Here is a 27,297-nt window from a genome sequence, read left to right as displayed (position 1 = left end):
GGCTGGCCCGGCCTGGGAGGGAGGGAAGAAGGAGAGTCGGCTGCGCAGCAACGCGCACGACGCGGCCGCGGGCACCCAGCGCTGGGGGGACCGAGGAGCGGCCCTCGACGGCGGCGCCCTCCCGTCGCAGAAGGGCAAGCGCTACTTCTGCAGCAGCCTTCTTGCATTGCAAGAGGCGCTCCCGCAGCCACGGCGACCCGCGCGCAAAGGCTGAGCCGTCGAGGCCCGCGCGGGGCAAGTGGGGGAAATGATCTAAACCCGCGCATGTCGCATCCACGCGTGGGTGCGCGCACGGAGCGAGGCTCACGGCAACCGGACCCGCGGTCGAGGGGCTGGGAGCTTTTTAAATTGACAGTCTGGTTGTATTTCTGAGTCCAGTGGCACCTTTTAAGACCCACAAAGATTTATGCAAGGCGTGAGCTTTCGAGTCCGAGGAAGAGGGCTTGCCCTCGAAAGCTCACGCCTTGAATAAATCTTTGTTGGTCTTAAAAGGTGCTACGGGACTCTGGTTTTATTGTGCTGCTTCAGACCAACACGGCTGCCCATTTGAATATGGTTTTATTTCTGTGTCCGTAGGTCGAGCTTATAAATTTTATTTTGATTTCTGTAATATTTTTTAACCGATAATATTGGCGTTCCTCTTTTGTGCGCTGGCCTTTGGTTCAGATGTTTTATCTGGGGTCTCCGACCGCAAATGAATTTGATTCTGAGAACCCAGCATGCGCAAGGTGGTGCCTGCATGCGCGATGCTCGAGGTGTCGCATAGCCCCAGAGCAATCGCATCGTGGTGCCGCTCGGTGGTTCCATCCTCCCTAAATGAAGTTGCCAGCTGGGTGGGGAAATTTCTGGAGATTTGGCGGTCGAGCATCCGTGGGATCTCCAGGGGACACCTGGAGGCTGGCAACTGCACCGCAAACACGCAAATAAGATTAAAGGAGACACCAGGTCAAACCAACACAACACAATAAAACATTTAAAGGGCGAGCAAACAGACAGAGGGAACAGAAAGCAGAACAGAGAGATTAGAGGGGAATCAGCAGATACCACAAGAAGAGGGTTGGGAAGGTATGACAGGCTGAAGTTCAACAGGGCACCTGCTTGAAGAGCGGTTACAAGCTGAGATGCCACAGCTGGGAAGTCCCCGGTTGCTGCCAACTTTGTTTCCAAAATGGGTTTGCCAGCTCCCACCTGGAGATTTAGGGGGTGGAGCCTGAAGGTAGGATTTGGGGAGGGGAGGGACATAATGCCCTAGGGAGGGGTGTTCAAACTGTGGCTGACCCGATGCCCATGGACTACAGTTCCTATGAGTCCCTGCCAGCATCCTGAGCAGGGGCTCATGGGAACTGTAGTCCACGCACATCGGGAGAGCCACAGTTTGGCCACGCCTGCGGGCATAGAGTCCACCTTTCAAAAGTGGCCATTTTCTCCCAGGGAACTTCTCTGTCCCCTGGAGATCAGTTGTAAACCCAGGGGACCTCCAGCCACCACCTTGAGGTTGGCAGCCCTAAAAGGGCCTCCAGTGAAGGTTTGTGATGATGAAGAAGATGATGATGATGATGATGATGTCATCCGCTCAGTCATGTCCGACCCTCGGCGATGCTAGAGGAAAGTCTTCGCAATGCGTCCTTGTCTCTTGCTGCTTCTTTTAGTTGGTTCATGGTCTTCCCTGTATCGGCTTTGATCGTGTCGAGCCAGTGGATCCTTTGGTGACCACGTTTCCTTTTGCCGCTGATCATGCCGAACATTAATGATTTTTCTAACGAGTCTGATCGCATGATGTGTCCAAAGTAAGTGAGCTTTAGCCGTGATATCTTGCCTTCTAATGGCATAGTTGGTTTGCTCCTCTCTAAAACTATCTTGTTGGTAACTTGGGCTGTCCATGGTTTGTGAGCCTTGCCTATTTGTGATTTGACCTGGACAGTCCGAGCCAGCCTGATCTCATAGGCTCTTGGAAGCTAAGCAGCATCTCTCCTGGTTTAGCCTTGGATGGGAGACCCCCAAGGAAGTCCAGGGATGCTACCATCCAGAGACAGGCAAGGGCAACCCACCTCCAGACGTCTCCTGCCGTGAAAACCCTCAAGCAGGGGTTCCCAACAAGGTTCGTGGATCCCTGGGGCTGTGCAAGAACTCCAGAGGGGTCCGTGGCCTTTCCCCTCCTGCCTCAGTGGACACAAGGTAGGGGACTGGCTACCTCTGCTCAGAGGGCTTAGTGGGCAGGCCGTGGGAGTTAAAATTGAGGGGGGGGGGAAGTCGGTTGGGGCATGGAATGGGAAGAAGAAGAAGAAGAAGAAGAAGAAGAAGAAGAAGAAGAAGAAGAAGAAGAAGAAGAAGAAGAAGAAGAAGAAGAAGAAGAAGAAGAAGAAGAAGAGTTGGTTCTTATATGCCGCTTTTCTCTACCCGAAGGAGGCTCAAAGCGGCTTACAATTGCCTTCCCTTTCCTCTCCCCACAACAGACACCCTGTGAGGGAGGGGAGGCTGAGAGAGCCCTGATATCACTGCTTGGTCAGAACAGCTTTATCAGTGCTGTGGCAAACCCAAGGTCACCCAGCTGGCTGCACGTGGGGGAGCAGGGAATCAAACCCAGTTCCCAAGATTAGAAGTCTGTACTCCTAACCATTAAGAGCCTCTTGTGGCGCAGAGTGGTAAGGCAGCCGTCTGAAAACTTTGCCCATGAGGCTGGGAGTTCAATCCCAGCAGCCGGCTCAAGGTTGACTCAGCCTTCCATCCTTCCGAGGTCGGTAAAATGAGTACCCAGCTTGCTGGGGGGTAAATGGTAATGACTGGGGAAGGCACTGGCAAACCACCCCGTATTGAGTCTGCCATGAAAACGCTGGAGGGCGTCACCCCAAGGGTCGGACATGACTCGGTGCTTGCACAGGGAATACCTTTTTACTCCTAACCACTACACCAATTTGGGCTGTTTTCTCAGCTCCCGCCCTTTCTACTTTAGACAAAGCCACCAAAGCAGTCGTCAAGGTGGGGGGTGAAGAATGCGGGTGGTTATGCCACTTCTGGGAGGGCATGGCTGGGAGACATGGCCAGCTGACACCACTTCCGGAGGTCCTTGAAGCCTGAACTTTTCTTTCAGGGGCTCCTCCGCAGTCAAAAGTTTGAAAACGCCCACCCTAAAGGGTTGCCATTACTCAACTGTGACTGGAAACAGACTGGGGCTTGCCAGGCCACTTCTTGCAGAAGAGCATCATGTGCCAGTTGCGCCCCTGTGAGCAATCTTGCCTTAGCTGACCGGCTCCGATGCCTGGGTGGTCTTCGAAGGCCCCGTGAGCTCCCCGCGCACAGGGGAGGCTCACGTCCAAGGGACACACACCCTCCCGTGCACAAGAACGATGCGGCAAGGCATGCACGGGCAAGCCCAGAGACAGAGCGCAACCTCAGGTCCTCGGTGGGCCCCGAAGGGCCGCTTCGAAGGAGACTTCACAACGAAAACAACCTGGCAATAACAGGACAGCCTTGCACGCTGCGGCCTTGTTTGGTTTCCAGGAAAGGCAGGCCAACGCCAAAGGATACCCAGAGGGGATGCTCGCGCATGGACATCCCGCCCACCCTCTGCTCACGCTTTGAAAAGCAACAAGATAGGGGCTATCGCAGCCGGCGATAACCGTAGTCCGCAGGCGAAGAGTGCGTGTTGTAATGGGGAGGGGGGGGGAGGGAATCCCTAATCTAAGATGTTTATTGCCTAAATTTGGATAACAGGAAGGGAGAGGCGCAGAGCCAAGAGGATTAATACTGGGAGGGGGCTTTAAAAAATAAGATCCGTGTGTTTTCGAGGGTGGCCGCCTCCGTCTGCAATAGAAGACCTACGCGGGAGTTCCGTGGCATCTTTGGGAGTGACGACATTTCTCAGGGCATGAACTTTCTAGAGTTTATTGTTTCGTTTTATGGGATTTCTTGACTGCCCTTCCCAGCGAACTCGGCTCAGAGCAGTTTGGAACATATATTATAAAACGATTCATTAGCCCAAACTGTGGCTCTCCAGATGTCCATGGACTACAATTCCCATGAGCCCCTGCCAGCATGCGCTGGCAGGGGCTCATGGGAATTGACGTCCATGGACATCTGGAGGGCCACAGTTTGGCCACCCCTGCATAGAATAAAAATTCACTAAGACATCATAATATAAAACCTGCTAAAAACAATCAGACCTGCTGTCAGCCAGTCGTGTTTCTTTCAGTGCTGTCAAATAATTGCTCCCATTTGGTCTGGGAGGGGAAGGGGGCTGTCTTTGTAAGAAGGAGCCCCAAACAATGTTGGTGTTCACTGGCCCAGACGAAACACCTGGCAGAATTTTTGCAAGAGACACTGGGACAAGGGAATAAAGAGGTGACTTTCTGCCCTGAATCCCTGAGCTCACAGTCACGATCTGTCTGAAGAATGCCCGATGTAGAAATCGTCGGAGGGAAAAAAATCCAGAAACTGAATCCAGATTCTAACAAGTGTTGAATGTTTGGTCTCTCCTCCCTCTCCTGCTCCCACCCCTCCCCTCCTGGCTGCCCTCTCTCTTGTCATCTGCTTTCCTTTAAGCCTCAAACAAATATGGCCATGTTGTGAGCGGGGAAACCTTGATCTTAACTGAATGGGGGGGGGGATGTTTGTCTGAGCGATGACAACATTCAGCCCCCCCAACCCCTGGCCACCCCCCGCCCAACAACCCCCAGCCCCGGCCATTCCTGAATGTCAGACTCCACCGCTGGAAAGGCACAAGCCCAAATTTCTCTGTTTTCTATTCTGTGATGGTGGGTGTTGGCTTAATTTTTAAAAATGCGAACCCCCCCCTTTCCCCCAACTAACAAGGAAAATGTAGAGCGACAGGCAGCTATGTTCAGGCAGCTATGTTCTGGAGCTGGCTGAGCAAGCTGCATCTTTCCAAAATCCTGTTTATCCAAGAGGAGCGTATTTATTTCTGCATTTAGACCTCGACTTGGTTCCCAGCGGAGACCCCAGGGCAACTCCTCCTTCCCTCCATTTTAATCCTTACAAGAATCCTGTGAGGCTGAGTGTGTGGGTCAGGCCTATAGTCACGTACCAAGCTTCCGTGGCGGAATGGGGGATTCGAACCCAGGTGTCCCAGATAAAGGCAAAACGATAACTCACAAGCTGCCTGTTATCAAGTGCCAGACCTCTTGCACAGCTGCTCTAGACTGACCCCTAGTGCCCATGAATGGCATATCGGGCCTAGATCTATACGCCATTAAAACGCTGAGAGCTCTCGCTTTTCAACTTAGCACTGGCCCTCATCAATTCCCTAAGCCAGGGGTAGTCAAACTGCGGCCCTCCAGATGTCCATGGACTACAATTCCCAGGAGCCCCTGCCAGCATTCGCTGGCAGGGGCTCCTGGGAATTGTAGTCCATGGACATCTGGAGGGCCGCAGTTGGACTACCCCTGCCCTAAGAAGTTCTTCCTTTATTTTGTAAGCAGAAAGTGACACCAGGATTCAACCTTGACTGAAAATCCTGTTCTCCAACGTTAAAGCCAAAGCATATGTAGGGAGAAAACACTCTGCACATGCTCGAGAGACTTCTTTGCCAACTTGGCAAGGGCTAGGCCTACCTGCTCCCAGACTAATCAAGCTTGCCTCCAGTTCCTCATGTCATTTCATTTGGTATCTATTGGGATCTCTGGAGTGGACTGAGTAAACTATTATGGCCCAGGTACAGTCCTAGAGTAGTGGATTATGCTTCGCCAATTGAATCTGATGATGACAATAACGGTTCCAATGGTTAAAGGCAAAAAAAAAAAAAAACTTTCCCTGCAAGCAGAAAATTAACCCATCAGGATGAATATTTTTAGCCTGCCACATGCCCTGCGGTGCTAGTTTTCTGCTGGCGGACAGAATTTAAAGGGGACAGCTTTGTGCAGTGGTTAGTGCAGGGGTCCCCAACCTTTTTGAGTCTTCGGACACATTTAGAATCCAGACGCAGTGCGGTGGGGGCAGCAACAACATGGCTGCCACAAAATGGCTGCTGCAGGAGGTGGAGCCAGATACCAAATGGCCACCACAGCTTCACTTCAGTACGATCATTTTGCTGTGGTGGCAGCCACCACCAAAGCACATTTGAATATATATATATATGTGGCCAATCAGAAGCCTCGCTGGACAAAAAGCCCTACCTGGCCCCGCCCAATCATGGCATGGCAGAAGAGTGGCAGAGTCTAATCTGAAGAAGTGGGCTTGATTCCCTGCAGCCCGCTGGATGGCCTTGGCGTAGTCACAGTCCTGATAACACTATTCTCACAGAGCAGTTTCTCTCAGAGCTCTCTCAGCCTCCCCCTCCTCAGGGTGTCTGCTGTGGGGAGAGGAAGACGATGAAAGGTCACTTGGAGACTCATTCGAGTACTGAAAAGCGGGGTATAAAAAGCAACTCCTCCTTCTAATTTCCAGATCTCCAGGCGATGTCCAGAGGCTGGATAGCTCAGGACCGGAACTCCATACTGTGCTGTGCTGTGCTTCAAACGGCCTGGGCTGGATTCCCCAGAGCGGCTCAACATGGACGCCCGTCAAGGCCTCCTTAGCAGCCCGGCAGCCCGTCGATCCCAGAGGCCGATCCATTCTCATTTAAACAGCTGCCGGAGAGAGAGAGCAAGGGGTGGGGGAGAGGAAGAGAAAAGCGATAACTCTTGACGTGTCTGCAAAACAACTTTCCTCTTGTTTATCGCATAATGATCCATTGATTGTGGGTAATGTTGCATGCCCGACACGGCGCGGGCAAGGCGAGAGAGTCAGCGAGGGAGCGGGCGGCTCTCCTGACACGCCAGGCACCAGGCTGGGGTAAGCCGATTCCCCCTTGGCGGCAAACCAGAGTCGCTCGCTTGGCAAAAGCTCAGTCCCTGTACTTGCAAGCCTGGGGTGGAAACCACTGGCGAGGGGAACACTGTGGCGCGGAGAATGTGCGCGGTGCGCGGAAGGGGCCCGGCTCCACCCTTGGCGTCTCTGGTTCGGCCATCAGGAGACCCCTCATGGACCGGACCAGGGAGGGTCCCTCCAGTCCAGCCTCCTGCCTCACCCAGGGGCCAGCCAGTCCCTCTGCAGGGCCCGCAACAGGGCAGGGAGGCCGAGGCTTTCCCCTCATAAGGACACAGGAGAGCCCTGCTGGGTCAGACCAGGGAGGGTCCCTCCAGTCCAGCCTCCTGCCTCACACAGGAGCCAGCCAGTCCCTCTGCAGGGCCAGCAACAGGGCAGGGAGGCCGAGGCCTTCCCCTGATAAGGACACAAGAGAGCCCTGCTGGGTCAGACCAGTCCAGCCTCCTGCCTCACACAGGGGCCAGCCAGTCCCTCTGCAGGGCCAGCAACAGGGCAGGGAGGCCGAGGCCTTCTCCTCCTAAGGACACAGGAGAGCCCTGCTGGGTCAGACCAGGGAGGGTCCCTCCAGTCCAGCCTCCTGCCTCACACAGGAGCCAGCCAGTCCCTCTGCAGGGCCAGCAACAGGGCAGGGAGGCCGAGGCCTTCCCCTCATAAGGACACAGGAAAGCCCTGCTGGGTCAGACCAGGGAGGGTCCCTCCAGTCCAGCCTCCTGCCTCACACAGGGGCCAGCCAGTCCTCTGCAGGGCCAGCAACAGGGCAGGGAGGCCGAGGCCTTCCCCTCATAAGGACACAGGAGAGCCCTGCTGGGTCAGACCAGGGAGGGTCCCTCCAGTCCAGCCTCCTGCCTCACACAGGGGCCAGCCAGTCCTCTGCAGGGCCAGCAACAGGGCAGGGAGGCCGAGGCCTTCCCCTCATAAGGACACAGGAGAGCCCTGCTGGGTCAGACCAGGGAGGGTCCCTCCAGTCCAGCCTCCTGCCTCACACAGGAGCCAGCCAGTCCCTCTGCAGGGCCAGCAACAGGGCAGGGAGGCCGAGGCCTTCCCCTCATAAGGACACAGGAAAGCCCTGCTGGGTCAGACCAGGGAGGGTCCCTCCAGTCCAGCCTCCTGCCTCACCCAGGGGCCAGCCAGTCCCTCTGCAGGGCCAGCAACAGGGCAGGGAGGCCGAGGCCTTCCCCTCATAAGGACACAGGAGAGCCCTGCTGGGTCAGACCAGGGAGGGTCCCTCCAGTCCAGCCTCCTGCCTCACCCAGGGGCCAGCCAGTCCCTCTGCAGGGCCAGCAATAGGGCAGGGAGGCTGAGGCCTTCCCCTCATAAGGACACAGGAGAGCCCTGCTGGGTCAGACCACGGAGGGTCCCTCCAGTCCAGCCTCCTGCCTCACACAGGGGCCAGCCAGTCCTCTGCAGGGCCAGCAACAGGGCAGGGAGGCCGAGGCCTTCCCCTCATAAGGACACAGGAGAGCCCTGCTGGGTCAGACCAGGGAGGGTCCCTCCAGTCCAGCCTCCTGCCTCACACAGGGGCCAGCCAGTCCTCTGCAGGGCCAGCAACAGGGCAGGGAGGCCGAGGCCTTCCCCTCATAAGGACACAGGAGAGCCCTGCTGGGTCAGACCAGGGAGGGTCCCTCCAGTCCAGCCTCCTGCCTCACACAGGAGCCAGCCAGTCCCTCTGCAGGGCCAGCAACAGGGCAGGGAGGCCGAGGCCTTCCCCTCATAAGGACACAGGAGAGCCCTGCTGGGTCAGACCAGGGAGGGTCTCTCCAGTCCAGCCTCCTGCCTCACACAGCGGCCAGCCAGTCCCTCTGCAGGGCCAGCAACAGGGCAGGGAGGCCGAGGCCTTCCCCTCATAAGGACACAGGAGAGCCCTGCTGGGTCAGACCAGGGAGGGTCCCTCCAGTCCAGCCGCCTGCCTCACACAGGGGCCAGCCAGTCCCTCTGCAGGGCCAGCAACAGGGCAGGGATGCCGAGTCCTTCACCTCATAAGGACACAGGAGAGCCCTGCTGGGTCAGACCAGGGAGGGTCCCTCCAGTCCAGCCTCCTGCCTCACACAGGGGCCAGCCAGTCCCTCTGCAGGGCCAGCACCAGGGCAGGGAGGCCGAGGCCTTCCCCTCCTAAGGACACAGGAGAGCCCTGCTGGGTCAGACCAGGGAGGGTCCCTCCAGTCCAGCCTCCTGCCTCACACAGGGGCCAGCCAGTCCCTCTGCAGGGCCAGCAGCAGGGCAGGGAGGCCGAGGCCTTCCCCTCATAAGGACACAGGAGAGCCCTGCTGGGTCAGACCAGGGAGGGTCCCTCCAGTCCAGCCGCCTGCCTCACACAGGGGCCAGCCAGTCCCTCTGCAGGGCCAGCAACAGGGCAGGGAGGCCGAGGCCTTCCCCTCCTAAGGACACAGGAGAGCCCTGCTGGGTCAGACCAGGGAGGGTCCCTCCAGTCCAGCCTCCTGCCTCACACAGGGGCCAGCCAGTCCCTCTGCAGGGCCAGCACCAGGGCAGGGAGGCTGAGGCCTTCCCCTCATAAGGACACAGGAGAGCCCTGCTGGGTCAGACCAGGGAGGGTCCCTCCAGTCCAGCCTCCTGCCTCACCCAGGGGCCGATAAATGTTTAACAATTTTAAAAAATATATTAAATATTAATTAACTCCCACCCATTCAGGAAACCTTTCTAGGGTCACCAAGAAACTCCAGGGTTTCATGAAACCCTGGTTGAGAAAGCCTGCTGCAGTGTTTTCAAGGCAACACACAACCAGAGGAGTTTCCCCCCCCTGCCTGTCTCTATGTCACAGTCCTGGCCTTCCTTGCTGGCTCTCAGGTGACTAGGAGTTGCTTTGAGACTCCTTCAAGGGAAACCTTCTTCTTCCTCTGGAATCCCCCGTCTTGGCTTTTCCCAGCTGTCCAAAACAGCCTCATGTCTTGGTTTCCATCCCTCCCTCCAACCATCCTCATCTACTGAAGCCATTGCAGGAGGTTGCTGGGCTAGGGTTGCCAACCTCCAGGTCACTCCTGGAGTTCTCCTAGAATTACAACTGATCTCTACAGCTTCCCCTTGAGAATATGGCTGCTTTGGAGGTGAACTCTGTGGCCTGTGGAGGTCCTGCCCCCAATTTAACAGTCCCCAGTTGCCAGCCCTTAAACCTCCTGGTATTTCCTAACTCAGAGCTGGAAACCCTTTAAGGTCTGTCCAAGGACAGAAGAAGCAGAGCTGTGTATTTTGTACCCTGCTTTTTACTGCATGAAGGGATCTCAAAGAGGCTTCCAATCCCCTTCCCTTCCTCTCCCCGCAACAGAGACCCTGTGAGGGAGGTGGGGCTGAGAGTGCTCGGAGAGAACTGTGATTGGCCCTCACCCAGCTGGTCCTCCGTATTAGAGGCCACTGCTCTTAGCCACTACACCCAACTGGTTCTGGGACCCACCACCAACACTCTGGGCTTCCCCTCCAAGCTTTGGAAAGAACCCCAGATGCCTTCTTAGCTTCTCAGCCAAGACCTTCGATAAAACTCGGCAATAAGAGTTTACAGCCGGGATTCACACTCCAAGGACTTCTGCTTCCAGCGAGAACAACAGCAGGGCAGGGAGGGTGTGTGTGTGCGCTTGCCAGGCAAGGCAGAAAAGCAGAGTTTTGAGTCAGAAGGAGGGGGTGGCAGGTCAGAGGGGTGGGGTCTTGAATAACTTGGTGACCTCACCTGCAGACAACTGGGCCTGTCACAGTTAGAACCATAGAATGCTAGAGTTGGAAGGGACCTCATGGGTCATCTAGTCCAACCCCCTGCACTATGCAGGACACTCACAACCCTCTCGCTCATCCACTGTCACCTGCCACCCCCTTGAGCCTTCACAGAATCAGCCTCTCAGTCAAATGGCTCTCCAGTCTCTGTTTAAACATTTCCAAAGATGGAGAACCCACCACCTCCCGAGGAAGCCTGTTCCATTGAGAAACCGCTCTGTCAGGAACTTCTCTGAGAGGTGTTCTCACAGAGCGGTCCTCATAGGGCTCTCTCAGCCCCACCTCCCTCACAGGGTGTTTGTTGTGAGGAGAGGAAGGGAAGGTGAATGTAAGCCGCTTTGAGACTCCTTCATGTAGTGAAAAGTGGGGTATTGAGAGGAAGGGTCCCATTTACTATGGCAGGGCTGTGTTTGACTCCCAGGCTCACCAAGACCACCGTGGCCAGAAGGATCGGGGCTTAGGAGTCACCCCAGTGGTCGCTGGTAATAGAATTTGAGACTTACCCCCGTTTGAGTGAAATGCCTATGGGAGTGTTTACCCAGTTTATACTTGCTCAGTGAAACAGGCTTCCTCGGGAGGTGGTGGTTTCTCCATCTTTGGAGATTTTTAAGCAGAGGTTGGACAACCATCTGACAGAGAGGCTGATTCTGTGAAAGCTTAAGGGGGTGGCAGGTGACAGTGGATGAGCGACAGGGTTGTGAGTGTCCTGCATAGTGTGGGGGGTTAGTGTAGATCAGGGGTCCCCAATTTTTATATCACTGGGGACCGGTCAACGCTTGACAACTTGAGGCCCGGGGGGGTAGTCTTTTGCCGAGGGACATCAGCACCCCCTGAGCCCCTGCTCCACTTGCTTTTCCACCGGTGCCCCTGACTTCCCACCGCCTGCTGGGGGTGGTGCCAGCAGCATCTGGGCAGTGCCACGCTGAGGTGGAGCTCCAGTCATGGCGGTCGCAGGAGAGCACCAAAGGTGAGCCGGTGGCAGAGTGGCAGGGCAGCCCCCGAGGCAGCAGACAGGGAGGAGAAGGAGCCGTTGACCAGTACCAACTGATCCATGGACCGGTACCAGTCGCCGGACCAGGGGTTGGGGACCACTGGTGTAGATGACCCAGACTCTATGATTCTATGTTTTGGCTACAGACAAAGAGCACTGGGAACAGGTGCTAAATACCAGAACGATGTTTAGGATGTTTTATTACATCATGTGAACATTTCTGTAAATGTTTCTGTTTATGAGCAATGGTTTATCAGAATGATTCGGAGCCAAGAGATACAACATATATATTTAGTGTTTTATTTCACAGTAGACTTTTTTTTTATAGCAGGGGTGGCCAAACTGTGGTTTTCCAGAGGTCCGTGGACTACAATTTCCATGATCCCCTGCCCGCATCATGGCAACTGTAGTCCATGGACACCATTTGGCCACCTCTGGTTTATAGTCATTACAATTTATACATGTTTGTTTTGGGAGACTTTCCCTTCTCGGTTCAACTTTGCCAAGATCACCAGCATGCATTACAGAGTGAACAATTCCACGGAGCATGTGCAGAGTGGCGCTACAGTGGGGATCTCTCCCTTCTTTTCCAGCCCTAGGCGCTGGAAATTCTGGCAGAACATGGCAGTCACAGCCACCAAATGGCTGCTGCAGGGGGCAGAGAGCGCTGCTAAATGACAGTCACAGCTTCCTTTGCTGACACAATCATGGTCCTTACACTGGGGTGGCTGCACTGCCAATCACATCTCTAATGGCCAATGAGAAGCCTTGCTGAGCAAAAGCCCCACCCGGCCCCACCCACTGGAGGGCCCCAGGAAAGATGCTGGCAAGCACTGCAGGGCCCACGGGCACCACGTTGGAGACCCCTGCACGGCGCCCATCGTGAGCGCTTAAAGCAGGGGTAGTCAAACTGCGGCCCTCCAGATGTCCATGGACTACAATTCCCAGGAGCCCCTGCCAGCATTCACTGGCAGGGGCTTCTGGGAATTGTAGTCCATGGACATCTGGAGGGCCGCAGTTTGACTACCCCTGGCTTAAAGCTTCCTCTCTGTACCCTTCAGCAAATGCAACGCTATCCGTTTCCCAGGCGCCAAGTGTTTTTGTAGGTCTTAAGCGTGTGGTTTTTTTTCCCCTCCTCTTTGAAATCAACACCTTCCAGATAAAGAAAATCCATACCATCGCACTCTCCCTCGGGTAACCGACACCTCCGAGCGTTAAACTGCCTCTCGGCGCAGATAGGGACAGAGGACGTGGCTTCCCAAGCAGCAGTTCTAAGCGGGCTTTTCTCTGCTTTCGAAATTAGACCTGCCTTGCAAAAGGGATGGGCTCAGTTCTTCTGGTCAGCTTCATCAACCCTCTCCCCCTTAGAATCACAGAACAGGAAGGGCCAGAGGCCATCTACTCACCCACCCACCCACCCTCGTCCATCCAGTGGGAGAGTTTCAGGAGTTCTGGTCTCACTGGTGGACCTCCTGATGGCCCCTGGGTTTCAGCCACTTTGTAACACGGAGCTAGATGGGCCACTGGCCTGATCCAACATGGCTTCCCTGATGTTCTTTTATGTCCTTGGGGGTGGGACACAGCGGAAGGGCGTCTGGAGTGGCGGCCCTGTTGGTGGACCTCCTGTCTGCCCCTGATGGATGGGCCATTGACGTGATCCAACATGGCTTCTTTTCTGTTCATATGATCAGCCCAAAGCATCTCTGACATGTGTCTGTCCAGCCGCTGCTTGAAGACCACCAGTGAGGGGGAGCTCACCACCTCCCTAGATAGCCAGCGACATGGCGCAACTACTCTTGCTGTAAAAAACAACATTCTATAATATCTAGCCCTTCCTACCAGTAACTTAAAACCTAATTTCGCAAGTCCCCTCCTCGGCTGACCACAAGAACAGCTCCCTGCCCTCCTTTCGGATCCTGCAGGAGTCCCCTCTCCGATCTCCTCTTCTCCTGGCTGAACTGAACGTTCCCAAGTCCCTTGACCTTTCCGCACAGGGTTGGTCTGTTCCTTCTGCCCTCTTTGAGCAAGAGGTCTAGGACTGAGACCAGTCACAGCTCTTTGGGTCCTTCACACTGCCTCCTCCCAGATCCTTTCTAGCAAGCCACGGTGGGGATTGAACCTGGGACCTTCCGCATGCCAAGCAGACGCCCTGCCGCTGAGCCATGGCCCCTCCCAAAGAGAGATGCAGGGGACTGAACCGAGTACGAATGAAATTAGTGGCTTTCTAACATTTGGGAAGAGCCACTAAGGGCAGAGCGGTGTCCGGGACATGTCCGGGTTTCTGGACACCACTTCCGGCTGCATGGGCCAATACAGGCGTGCTGGGCACACCCGGATTGGGCCAGTCCATGCAGTGCCCACCCCCCAGGAGTTGGCCACGAGGTGCGCTCGCAGCCACGTGGTCAGAAGCATCCTGGCTGCGGAGTGGGCCACACTGCACTGATTAGCACGATACTCCGCCCAGCCGGCCACAAGCTTGCCCAGCAGCCTGGCCAGCTGCAGTGAGCATCGGCCATGCTGCCAACACAATGTGCCATGCTCCCCAACAGCTGCCCTGCCCAGCCTGCCGCTCCACCTGGCCGGTGGTGGTGGCAGTGCCCAAGCGGGCAACACCCAAGTGACAGCGGCACCCGAACCCAGGCTCCCAAGGCCACCATGCGCTCATCTCGCCACCTTCAGAGTAGAAGGTAAGGGGCATGGAGGGGAAGTCGCTTCGTGCCTCAAGAGCCCTACCTCTCCACATGCCTGCCACCCCCCACCCCCCATTGCACTGCTGCATTAACTGCATTTACTGCTGCAGCGGGCTTTTTGCCTAGTCAATGAAATAAATAAATGGAACCTCCCTGTTTCGTGACAGGCTAGCAGCTGAAGAGGCACAAAAGGAGCATCCTCGTGCTTCTGTGCTGGAGGTCTGATCCGCTGACTTCTTTCTGGTGGTTAGCAGGAGAATGGCAGGATTCGAATCCAGTAGCAACTTCAAAACCACACAGGCTTTCCTGGGTGAAACAAAGCATCCGTTCATCAGGTGCAAGTAGGAATGGCTTGTATCTTGCATCTGAAGAAGAGAATGTTGACCCTGGGAAACATATACAAACTTCTACAAATCTTGTTGGGTTTTGGCTCGAATTTTGACTTTCTTCTTACTTTCTGGCACCGGTGAACATAGTCCTTGCCACATGGCCCAGTGTAGCCGCCCGGCATTCCAGAGAATGGGCTGGGAAGGATGGCAAAGCAGAGACAAACTCGGGACTCTCTTGCCTAAGACCAGGGGTAGTCAAACTGCGGCCCTCCAGATGTCCATGGACTACAATTCCCAGGAGCCCCCTGCCAGCGAATGCTGGCAGGGGGCTCCTGGGAATTGTAGTCCATGGACATCTGGAGGGCTGCAGTTCGCTGGCAGGGGGCTCCTGGGAATTGTAGTCCATGGACATCTGGAAGGCTGCAGTTCGCTGGCAGGGGGCTCCTGGGAATTGTAGTCCATGGACATCTGGAGGGCCGCAGTTCGCTGGCAGGGGGCTCCTGGGAATTGTAGTCCATGGACATCTGGAGGGCCGCAGTTTGACTACCCCTGCCTAAGACTTTCAGCCATTTGCACCTAGCCATGGAGGTGGCAGGCTATCTTGGCCTTGGAGCAGGGCCGCTTCAGGCTGGCACAGAGCGGCTGCAGGAATTGCCAAGCTGAAGACGAGTTTGACGTGTTGGCACAGTACCCTCTGATGCCGCTTCCTCAACCCGGTGACAAGGGCAGAGGTGAACTCCTGCCTACGTGGAGTAAACAACAGCGTAATGATGGAATAAAAAAATCTACTCCATTTGAGCCCGTGATGAAGAAAACGTGTCAACAAGGCGATCACGGGTTTATCTGGAGTAAGGGCACTGCCCGGTTGAGCTGGCTGGCACTTGGGTTCTGTCACGCGGGCAGACAGCTGGCCAAAGGGCACCGGGACTTGACGTGATTCTTGGCACAAGGCCCCGATCGAGACCTTGGCGTAGGGAGGCGTAGAGTTTCTTATCTCCCTCGCTTGGTAAACATCGTCTTAGATTCAAAGGGAGTGGAGAAAGGGCCCTCCCCCAAGACGGCTGTGAGACCTCCGGACCTCCTTGTGTGTAGGTTAACTGGGCGCAACACCTCCCTTCAGCTCTGGTTCCCCAAACAGCTCTTTTAATACTATTTTTAATCAGGGGTGCCCACCAAGGGCTTCCCGGGTGCCCACAAAGTAGTTTTTGAAAGTTGGTGGGGCCAGATTTATTTATTTATTTATTTTATTTATTTATCATACTTCTATACCGCCCTCCCCGGAGGCTCAGGGCGGTTTACATTATAACAAGGAACCTTACATAAAACAGTCTGTAAAACATATACATCAATAACCAACAATTGCAACCAAACACAACACAGATGGGAGCGGCTTGCCCAGCAAGGCTTCTGATTGGCCACTGGAGATTTGATGGGCTGTGCAGACTGTTTAAAACATTGGATCTTTACCGTGTCACGGAAGATGAGCTATGCAAAGGCCATTGAAGAGAAGAAGAAGAGTTGGTTCTTATATGCTGCTTGTATCTTCCCGAAGGAGTCTCAAAGTGGCCTACAGCTGCCTTCCCTTTCCTCTCCCCACAACAGTCACCCAGTGAGGGAGGTGAGGCTGAGAGAGCCCTGAGATTACTGAGGAAGAAGAGTTGTTTCTTGTATGCCGCTTTTCTCTACCAAAAGGAGTGTCAAAGCGGCTTCCAATTGCCTTCCCTTTCTTCTCCCGACAACAGACACCCTGTGAGGTGGGTGAGAGCCTCAGCCACCTCACTGCTTGGTCAGAAAACTGCTTGGTCACCCAGCTGGCTGCATGTGGGGGAGTGCAGAATCGAACCCGGTTTGCCAGATTAGAAGTCCACACTCCTAACCGCTACAGCAAACTGGCCAGGATGCAGATGCGCTCCCTGTGGGCATAGGAAATAAAAAGGCCCCCCTAGAAACCGCAGACATGTCCGCCCTGCCCACCAGGACAGCTTTGAGGAGTTCCAGGGCGTCCTTCAATTGCTCCAGTTACCTGGGTCCAGGTAGTGCTCCTGATGCCCCTCACCCATCCCTGAAGATCCCAGGTTGGCGAGGGGACAGACAGAGGGACCACCATCTTTCAACTCATTTATTCTATTCTGATAATCGGCTGAATGTAACAGAAGTAGTAGCATCAAATAACAGCACAAGAATCCTTAATGTCCAGTCTGGGCTGACGGGGGCCAAGCACATTGACTGGAGAACTGTGCTGAACAACCACCACCTGTACACTGAAACCCGCAATGGAGCTCTGCCTGAAGGGAGCAAAGAGAGTTTTGCAGCTCTTCTAGAGCTTGCTGAAGAACAGCTTCAAGTTGGCCATGTCTTCATTTGCTGCCACGAGAACAGAGATGACAGAGGCTTGCTGCTCCACACTCTCAGCTTTTGGGGCTTTGAGATTGTGGAACCAGGGCATCCCCTGGTCCCCAGGAGACCCGAAGCTTGCATTAGGGCTTACACATTTGAGCATGACCCTTCTGGAGAAGACTGGATTGCAGTGTTTGTCCAGTAGAGCAGGGGTAGTCAACCTGTGGTCCTCCAGATGTCCATGGACTACAATTCCCATGAGCCCCTGCCAGCATTTGCTGGCAGGGGCTCATGGGAATTGTAGTCCATGGACGTCTGGAGGACCACAGGTTGACTACCCCTGCAGTAGAGCTTTTCTTGTTCTCTTTAAAGGTGAATCTATAGAAATTGTGTCAGCATCTGTAATACTCACAAGTGTGTGCACTTTAATGACATGTTCTTGGTACGAATTATTGGGACGGGCTGCTGTGGTGGTGGGGGCGGGGAGATGTTGAAAAATTCTGAAATTTTGGGGCCATCTTTCCCTCCTTTCTGGATTTGGTCCGCATGCTGTGATTGTGCCCCCCCAACCCCCCAAAGGCTCACTCCAAATTAGCAGTATATTTCTTGGAAGCTTAATATTGTGTGTTTGTGATACTGAAGTATTTGCCTTAATTCTAAATAAAAGTTTATATTTAAAAAAACAATATTGCATGCTACCTTGGGCAAGGACCTGACTTTTTTTTACTCCATTCACGCTCCACTTTTCTCCCCAGTAGGGACTGAAGGTGGCTCGCATCCTCCTCCTCCTCACCTCCATTTTATGTTCACAACAACTCTGCGAGGTAGGCCAGACTGACAGCATGGGACTGACCTAGGGTCCCCTAACGAGCTTCTGAGGCAGTCTCCCGTCCAGGTTCTCGCAGACCCTAATCCACCTAGGGGTAGTCAAACTGCGGCCCTCCAGATGTCCATGGACTACAGTTCCCATGAGCCCCTGCTGGCAGGGGCTCATGGGAATTGTAGTCCATGGACATCTGGAGGGCCGCAGTTTGACTACCCCTGGTACCTGGTACATTGTGCTGGCTCTGACTCATGGGTCATTCGGCTTCTGCAGTTATCCTGGCTGGGCATGGCTAAGAGAAACTGCACCCAAAGTCTTGGATTCTGCCCCACGCCAAGACCAGGGATTTCCCTCCTCTCCACAAAGCGGGGAAGCCAAAGAAGACTGGGGGGGGGGGCTTCTCCCAAGCGAGAAAACAAATTTCCCTTCCCCCAGCCACCGGAGAGCTGGGGAAGGAATCCACCCCCACCCCCTCCGACTGTACACGGAAGACCCGTCCAGCCAGTTTGGAGTCTGTTCCTTCCCAGGGCAAGCCTCGTCCTGCAGAGACCAGCAGACGCTTACGCAACTCCAACAGAAGGGAGGAAAGAGCAGAAAATATAAAAGGGGTGCAGCACAGAAGGGAAGAGCCTGTGCAGGGATCTCGCTCAGGATCTGGGTTCAAGACTCCCTTCTGCTGCCCCCTCTGCATTTTCACAACTGGCGACCTCCCCATTTGCAAAACTGACCCTCTTTACGGGGCTGTTGGGACCCAAAGTAGAATAGAATCATAGAATCACAGAGTTGGAAGGGGCCATACAGGCCATCTAGTCCAACCCCCTGCTCAACGCAGGATCAGCCCTAAGCATCCTAAAGCATCCAAGAAAAGTGTGCATCCAACCTTTGCTTGAAGACTGCCAGTGAGGGGGAGCTCACCACCTCCTTAGGCAGCCTATTCCACTGCTGAACTAAAATGAGTGATGGGAGATCAGGGACAATGATCCTGCCTTGAGCAGGGAGTGAGACTAGATGGCCCTTCCAAGTCTGTGATTCTGGGATTCTGTCAAATCACATCCCAGGGAATGCAGCCAGGATGCAGATGCGCTCCCTGTGGGCATAAGAAGACCGTGGCACATTGCTTCCCTTCAATCACAGCATTATGGTCCCTCCCCCCAAGTAGGCAAGTTTCCAGTCCTCATGGGTCTGGAAAGGCTCAGAGGCACCCAATGAAGGAAAGACTGGAGGCCAAGTGGAGACAGGAGGGATGTTTTCCCAGGCGTTTATTGCTTGCCGGAAAGTCCGTCTTCACTGCAGCCCATGTACAAATGAAGGCGCAGGAGGTGGGAGGCAAAGGGACAGGGAAAGGCTGGAAATCCCCCCCCCCCGCCAATGACCCAGAATGAGTGCAAAGATGCCCAAACACAGTGATTCAGAGCACCCCCTGCAAAGTTTCCTGGACAGAATAAGAGGCAGACTTTGACTCAGGAAGGAAAGTAGGATATTCCAGCAAACCATCCACCAGCTTTCCCCTGTGGCCAGGGTGGCCAAATTGCGGCTCTCTAGCACTTGCAGGGGCTCATGGGAATTGTAGTCTATGGACATCTGGAGATGTTTGGCCACCCCTGCCACGCTATAGTTTCCATTTCAATGCCGGGCTTCATTTCAGCCTGGAAACCCATTTTCAATCAAATTGTACAGTTTATGCAAGCCAGCGCCGAGATTCACGAGTGGTTTGACTGATTAAAAAGATATCCCTGCCAAACCGAGCACTAGAATGCGTTTTTAAAAGAACGTCAGGTTACTTCTTCATTCAGGATGATGATGATGTGGAAATCACTGCCAGAGGATGTCGTGATGGCCACAGGACAGCTTTTTAAGAGAATTAGAGGGATGTGTGGAGATAGTTCTACCAATAGATACTAGCCATGGTGATGAAGGGGAATCTCCGCATTCAGGAGCAGCCAACATCTGAATCCCAGTGCCAGGTGGCAGCATTAGAAAACCTCGGCCTCCCTGCCCTGTTGCTGGCCCTGCGGAGGGACTGGCTGGCCCCTGGGTGAGGCAGGAGGCTGGACTGGAGGGACCCTCCTTGTTCTGACCCAGCAGGGCTCTCCTGTGTCCTTATGAGGGGAAGGCCTCGGCCTCCCTGCCCTGTGGCTGGCCCTAGAGGGGCTGGCTGGCCCTTGGGTGAGGCGGGAGGCTGGACTGGAGGGACCCTCCCTGGTCTGACCCAGCAGGGCTCTCCTGTGTCCTTATGAGGGGAAGGCCTCGGCCTCCCTGCCCTGTTGCTGGCCCTGCAGAGGGACTGGCTGGCCCCTGGGTGAGGCAGGAGGCTGGACTGGAGGGACCCTCCCTGGTCTGACCCAGCAGGGCTCTCCTGTGTCCTTATGAGGGGAAGGCCTCGGCCTCCCTGCCCTGTGGCTGGCCCTGCAGAGGGACTGGCTGGCCCCTGGGTGAGGCAGGAGGCTGGACTGGAGGGACCCTCCCTGGTCTGACCCAGCAGGGCTCTCCTGTGTCCTTATGAGGGGAAGGCCTCGGCCTCCCTGCCCTGTTGCTGGCCCTGCAGAGGGACTGGCTGGCCCCTGGGTGAGGCAGGAGGCTGGACTGGAGGGACCATCACTGGTCTGACCCAGCAGGGCTCTCCTGTGTCCTTATGAGGGGAAGGCCTCAGCCTCCCTGCCCTGTTGCTGGCCCTGCAGAGGGACTGGCTGGCCCCTGGGTGAGGCAGGAGGCTGGACTGGAGGGACCCTCCCTGGTCTGACCCAGCAGGGCTCTCCTGTGTCCTTATGAGGGGAAGGCCCCGGCCTCCCTGCCCTGTGGCTGGCCCTGCAGAGGGACTGGCTGGCCCCTGGGTGAGGCAGGAGGCTGGACTGGAGGGACCCTCCCTGGTCTGACCCAGCAGGGCTCTCCTGTGTCCTTATGAGGGGAAGGCCTCGGCCTCCCTGCCCTGTTGCTGGCCCTGCAGAGGGACTGGCTGGCCTCTGTGTGAGGCAGGAAGCTGGACTGGAGGGACCCTCCCTGGTCTGACCCAGCAGGGCTCTCCTGTGTCCTTATGAGGGGAAGGCCTCGGCCTCCCTGCCCTGTGGCTGGCCCTGCAGAGGGACTGGCTGGCCCCTGGGTGAGGCAGGAGGCTGGACTGGAGGGACCCTCCCTGGTCTGACCCAGCAGGGCTCTCCTGTGTCCTTATGAGGGGAAGGCCTCGGCCTCCCTGCCCTGTTGCTGGCCCTGCAGAGGGACTGGCTGGCCCCTGGGTGAGGCAGGAGGCTGGACTGGAGGGACCATCACTGGTCTGACCCAGCAGGGCTCTCCTGTGTCCTTATGAGGGGAAGGCCTCAGCCTCCCTGCCCTGTTGCTGGTCCTGCAGAGAGACTGGCTGGCCCCTGGGTGAGGCAGGAGGCTGGACTGGAGGGACCCTCCCTGGTCTGACCCAGCAGGGCTCTCCTGTGTCCTTATGAGGGGAAGGCCTCGGCCTCCCTGCCCTGTTGCTGGCCCTGCAGAGGGACTGGCTGGCCCCTGGGTGAGGCAGGAGGCTGGACTGGAGGGACCCTCCCTGGTCTGACCCAGCAGGGCTCTCCTGTGTCCTTATGAGGGGAAGGCCTCGGCCTCCCTGCCCTGTTGCTGGCCCTGCAGAGGGACTGGCTGGCCCCTGGGTGAGGCAGGAGGCTGGACTGGAGGGACCATCACTGGTCTGACCCAGCGGGGCTCTCCTGTGTCCTTATGAGGGGAAGGCCTCAGCCTCCCTGCCCTGTTGCTGGCCCTGCAGAGGGACTGGCTGGCCCCTGGGTGAGGCAGGAGGCTGGACTGGAGGGACCCTCCCTGGTCTGACCCAGCAGGGCTCTCCTGTGTCCTTATGAGGGGAAGGCCTCGGCCTCCCTGCCCTGTTGCTGGCCCTGCAGAGGGACTGGCTGGCCCCTGGGTGAGGCAGGAGGCTGGACTGGAGGGACCCTCCCTGGTCTGACCCAGCAGGGCTCTCCTGTGTCCTTATGAGGGGAAGGCCGCAGACTCCCTGCCCTGTGGCTGGCCCTGCAGAGGGACTGGCTGGCCCCTGGGTGAGGCAGGAGGCTGGACTGGAGGGACCCTCCCTGGTCTGACCCAGCAGGGCTCTCCTGTGTCCTTATGAGGGGAAGGCCGCAGACTCCCGAAAGCTCTTCCCCTGCCTCCAAGTTTGTTAGTCCCGAAGCTGCTGCAGGACTCTTGCACTTTTCTACTGCTTAAACCATAGCTACCCAGCTTGATCTATCTGAAGCAATGAGCTGCGACTCCAAAAGTCTTGATGACCCATCTTGACCTGTCTCCAGAGTAGGGAACAAACTGAGTCAATCTAAGTCAATCTAAGAAAGGCAGTCCAAGCCAGTCTCACCACCCCCACCCCTACCACCTCTGTATCGCAGCCACAAAATCTGCAGCAGGGGAAAGAGGATGTTTTTTTTTCTCCACCTTTTATTTAGTTTTTTTTTAATAGACTAAGAGCAAGTATATGAAAATCGCCAGCCAAAGCTCTTGAGAACACAAAACAAACAAAAAAAAAGAAAGAAAAAGAAACTCAAAATATCCACCCCCAAAAAACAGGTCCTTTGCTTGTTCGTCGACATGGTTTTTGCCCCAGAAAGAAAAGTGTCCGTGCGTCTTGCATAGGTCTGGTCTTCACAGAAGACAAAGGGAGGAATCGCCCCAAAAGAACAAAACACCAAAAGGAGAGAGAGAGAGAGAGAGAAATTAAAAAAAGGACTCTGGCTTACGCAAGCAGGCCGGTGCCCGCCCCGTGCCCACCCACTACGAGAACAGTTTATGATAATCTATAGACACAGATAATAGAGCCTCTCTCTGTACACCACACATCGCGATATGTACAGGAATCCCAGAGCTACTGAAGGACACCTCCTAGGTCGAGAGTCACCAGGCATACCGTGCCAACCCACCCCCAAGTCTCTGGGTCGGGCAAAGTGCCGAGTGAAACGTCCCCGTGTCGTGGCTTGAGCCGGCCGTGGTCTTCAAGGTGAATCATCGCTCTGGGTGTTCGCTGCTGACCTGTGCCCGAGGCACTCCAAGAGACAGGCGGAAGGTGTCCTGCTTCGGCGGCCCGTAGTCCTTACGCCCCTGCGCATCTCAGAGATCCGGATGTCGAACGCGCCCTCTGGCAGGGCACTAAATGGCCCCCTCCACTCTAAAGTCCGCCAGAGAGTGGGGCTCCCTCCCTGTCGCGGGATGCGATGCCCCACCACCTTCTCGGAATCTCCCCTTCCCCCCTGCCGTAGGCAGATGGGGCAGGTGCAAGAGAGGCTGCAGCAGTGACATTCCCGTTGCCGGGGGAGGAAGAGGGTGGAACAGGCTCCCACTCCGCCACCGTGGTGCTCCCCGTCCACCTGTCCTGCCGCCTCCTTGCGGATATGCCAGTTTATATGTATCGTTTTAAAATCCTTTGTCCTTTCACAACCTCAAGGGAGTCACTGGGGAGGGAGCTGGGTCCACGCGGGCGGCTCGGTGCTCTCCCTCGGCATCCCGCACGGCTAGGAGGCCAGGAGAGTCATGAGGAAGAGGGCGGCGGCCACGGCCAGGGGTAAGTGTTCCCGTTTGGGGCTGGTCCCGCTGATACTCTTCTCCAGCTTGGGCATCTCGGGGTTAAAATTATCTGCAAAAGGGGGAGGAGGAGAGAGAAGAGGGAGAGGGAAGAAAGGAAGGGTGATAAGACCAGAGCAGGGCAAGGGGTACCCTCTCCTCCCCGCCAGCGCCTCCTGCTCAGGCACCTCCAGTATGGGGGAGGGCAGAGGATTTTTTTCGGGGAGAGGGGCAACCCTGCTGCAGCTCCAAGGCTTCAATCCAATTTGCTAGGGGGCTCCGCCAGATCTGGAGGAGCTCTTGGCCTCATCCAGCAGGGGGCGCTGCCAAAGCAGAGAGGGATGCTGGGCGCCAACAGGGGAAAACAAGCTTCAGGAAGCTCCCTCCGCCAGCAGGGGGTGCTGTGAGTCTCACTCACCCAAGTCCTCGATCTTCACCTCTGGCCCTATAGTGAACTGCGGGAGGGTCGGGACCGCCTTCTCCCCAGAGTGCGACGCTGCAGGCAGGAGAGGGGGGAGAGGGTTATGCGCTGGAGGGGGAAGGGAAGGGACCGTGCGCCCGTCTCCCTCCCCACAGCCCCACCTCTTCCCATCACTCAAAATGTCACCGCTGCCCCAAGATAAGTATTGCCCCTTCCCCAGTTTGTAAACGCATGCAGCCGTAACAGATCCCCTGAAAGGCATTAAAAGAGAGTCAAGAGGCCCATATGACAAAGAGTGCAAATGGGTGGTGGGGGGTGGGGGAATGAGCATGCACAAGCATTCCCACTGGATGTGCAAACGGACATAAACACCGCCAGCAAACCACAGGCGACACTAGACTGGGGTTACATTCAGGTGGGTGGGCATGTTGCTCTGAAGAGAAAACAAACAACAGCTGAGTCCTGTGGCACCTTAAGACCAACAGATTTTAAATTTGGGTATACGCTTTCATGTGCATGCACCATTTCTCCCTGTGAGAATTAATGCCAGGAGATTAGCAAGAAAACTTTCACGGAGAGGCAGCTGCTCAGAATAACACTAATAGGGAGTTTTGTTGGGGAGGAGAATCCCTTTTGTGTTCAGCTTCTACACATCTTCAATTTTCTTCATATCTGAAGAAGTCTGCTTGCACACAAAAGCTTCTACCTAAGAATAAACTCTCTATGGTGCCACTGGGCTCAAACAAGATGTATACACTGAAGTATTCATGACAGGAAGGTGCATGACAGCATCTGTGGGTTGTAGATGCATTGAAGAATGTCAAAGTTAGTCCAAAGAAGGCCTAAAAAGTGATATATACTATATTTTTACACCCTCCTATCTTTCTTGTCTATGTATCTAATTGTAAACACAACCCTAGAGTGAGGATCAAAAAAGCCACATAATGGGGTCATGTACAGAGATGGGGGATATTTCGAGCAAACTCAGGAGAACATCCAGGTTTGAACAAAGTCTCCTTTTAAAAAGAGCTTTTGAAAATCTCCAAACTAGAGAAGGTTCCTCCCTTCTCCCCAACAGAGGACACAGCTGGCATAAAGTTTGGAGGAGAGAAAGCAGAGGCAGGTGAAAGAGGCTAGGGCAATGGAAGGTGGGGGGGGGGCAGCAGCAAAAAGTGTGAGGTGGTAGAACTAACAGCCATCTACCCAAATCAGCTAGAAAACAACAAGAGTCCAGTAACAACTTAGAGATTAACACAATTTGTAGCAGGGAAGGAGCTTTTGCGAACCACCACTCACTTCTGAGAACCAGTGTGGTCTAGTGGTTAAGAGTTGTGGCAGCCTCTAATCTGGATTCCCCACTCCTCCTCGTGCTGCCAGCTTGGTGACCTTGGGCAATACACAGTTCTCTTAGAGCTCTTTTCACAGAGCAGTTCTCTCAGAGCTCCCTCAGCCCCACCTTCCCCACCCGGTGTCCGTTGTGGGAAGAGGAAGGGAAAGGAGTTTGTAAGCCTCTTTGAAACTCCTTTGGATAGTGAAAAACAGGGGGGTAAGAAAACCAGCTCTTCTTCTTCTTCTTCTTCTTCTTCAAACAGACTGGCACGAGTACCCGTCTCAATCTATCCCTAATCAGCTAGGCATTGGAGAGGAGGGAAGATTAAAGCAAAATGTTTTTCACGTTTTCTGCTTCAATTGTCTTGCTGTCAGCTGCATGCTGATGAGAGGTGGATGGGAAAGCCCCACCCCTCCCTCAAACTGGTTGTTGAAGCAAAAAGGACAGAAAACTCTCTTCCTGCTTTGACCCTCCTTCCTGTCTGATGCCCAGCTGATTGGCCCTAAGGAAGGCGGGGGAGGGAAGAAGAGGCACGGGGCACGAGAATGGAGAAGCTGGCAGTTATAGGGCTTCTCCTCCCCACCAAAAACTCCCTATTCGTGTTCTTCAAGGGCCTTTAGCTGTGGAGTCTAAATGGAGCCTCCAGCTGAAGAGGCAGTATATCTCTAAGGTACAAGATCTTGGTAAACAACCAGGAAATTCTGCTGCCAATGCAGCTACCTTTTTGCGAAAATGTTCTTACTAATCTCCTGGTATTAATTCTCATGGGGGGAAACATATCTGGCTGTTAATGCCTGGTTTTCATGGATCTTGTCTTCCAGGGTGATGGCGTCACAAGGCAGTGTGGGGAAATCCGGTGGCACTCCTCAACCTGCCCCCCTGTGGCGAAATTCTGTCCTACAAGCCGGGGTTATCCTCCATTTCACCACATGGGGGCACATGAAGAGTGATTTGCTATGGAGATACCTCACAGGATTTATCACCTTGAGGCAGCGTTCCTCCAAACCTCAGGTTACAGGCTGTGGTTGTGCTTACTGTGGGCAGCAAAGGAGGCCACAGAATGGTAGCCTTCTGGCCTAAATGGCAGGTTTTCTTTATTTTAAAATATATACAAGCAAGTTTCTAGTCCTCATGGGCACGTAGAAGAGATTGACAGAAATATACCAGAGATAACCTGGAAGGACAGAGCGTTGGAGGGACAGAGTGACAGTTCTTAGAGGTTGGTGTGTGTGTGTGTATTCATTGTCCTAATGCAGCTTTGGGGGCAGCCCCCCCCCCCCAGCCCTGACATTATTTATTTATTGAATGGCATGCATGTAGGAGATCCGGGGATTGCAGGATTATCTGGCAGCCAGGCCAGAGACGTTTGAGAGTGGTTTGCCATGGCCTGCCTCGACGTCACGATCCCTCGGAGGCCTCCCATCCAAATACTAAGCACAGCTAGCCCTGCTAGAGTCTGAGATTAGACATGCCTGGGCTATCTGGCTCAGAGCTCCCCGACTACAGCCAGGTTTTCACATACAAGAAAAGGAAACTGTGGGGCATGTTACACCATTGCAGATTGACGATCCCCTTTTAGAAAGCTCCCTGTAGCAACAGATCCCGGCAGCCGGAAAGCCAGAAGCGGGGAGTTGGGAGGGGGGGGGGCGCAGGGGTGAAATCTTTCTTAAAAAAAAAAATTATGCAAAGCAGCACTTGAAGAGGGACTCCTCCCCCTGTAATCTGAACCAGGTATGGCTCCCTCTTCCCCCTTAGGGTGTAAATCAGAAAGAATATACGACCACCCTTCTTCATCTCTTCCCCTCTAGTCCAGATGCAACATACAGTGGATGTAGAGAACTCCCTACCACAAGATAAAGCTTCGCTGTAAAGCTGAGATGGGTTTAGCATTTTTTTTAAAGAGAGAAATTAGAATTGCTGGCAGGGGCTTCTGGGAATTGTAGTCCATGGACATCTGGAGGGTCGCAGTTTGACTACCCCTGTTCTAAGGCCTTTCGCTGAGGCATCTGAATGGAGCCTCCAGCTGCAGAGGCAGTACACCTCTAAGTACAAGATGCTGGTGAACAACAAGGAAATTCTGCTGCCGTTGCAGCGGGATCCTAATCGTTCTGCGGGCATCCGGCTGGCTGCTGTTGGAAGCAGGATGCTGGATTAGATGGTCTCTCCTATCCCTTGCTCTCCGACAGCGTTGTATTTACACCCTAATGCTTTATTTATTTAGATTGTTTCGGCGCCGCCTCTCCAGAGATCCGCCGAACGGTTCATGAGGGTATTCTATTTGATGTTCCATTTCTAAAATTAAATCAGC

The 27,297-nt window shown here is 54.9% G+C and overlaps 1 protein-coding gene and 1 pseudogene across 2 annotated transcripts in view; one reads left to right on the top strand and one right to left on the bottom strand.

Annotated features, from left to right (window-relative positions):
* Window positions 1-16,500: 16,500 nt before the first annotated feature.
* Window positions 16,501-17,085, top strand: LOC143837776 (ornithine decarboxylase antizyme 1 pseudogene; annotated as a pseudogene).
* Window positions 17,086-22,422: 5,337 nt separating this feature from the next.
* Window positions 22,423-27,297, bottom strand: part of EFNA3 (ephrin A3) — a 68,208-nt gene continuing 63,333 nt past the window's right edge. Inside the window, exons 4-5 of one of the 2 annotated variants that reach the window (XM_077322164.1) lie at window positions 23,657-23,734; window positions 22,423-23,311 (exon numbers count right to left, since the gene is read on the bottom strand). In XM_077322164.1, the coding sequence (XP_077178279.1) occupies window positions 23,190-23,311; window positions 23,657-23,734 (200 nt within the window). In that variant the 3' untranslated portion in view covers window positions 22,423-23,189. The remainder of the gene's footprint in view (window positions 23,312-23,656; window positions 23,735-27,297) is intronic. The other variant, XM_077322174.1, reaches the window with a different exon arrangement.

This window comes from Paroedura picta, chromosome 1 (genome assembly GCF_049243985.1).
Source record: "Paroedura picta isolate Pp20150507F chromosome 1, Ppicta_v3.0, whole genome shotgun sequence".
Lineage (NCBI taxonomy): Eukaryota > Metazoa > Chordata > Lepidosauria > Squamata > Gekkonidae > Paroedura > Paroedura picta.
The sequence above is the reverse complement of the archived record's forward strand: the minus strand, read 5'-3'. Positions and strand labels throughout refer to the sequence as shown.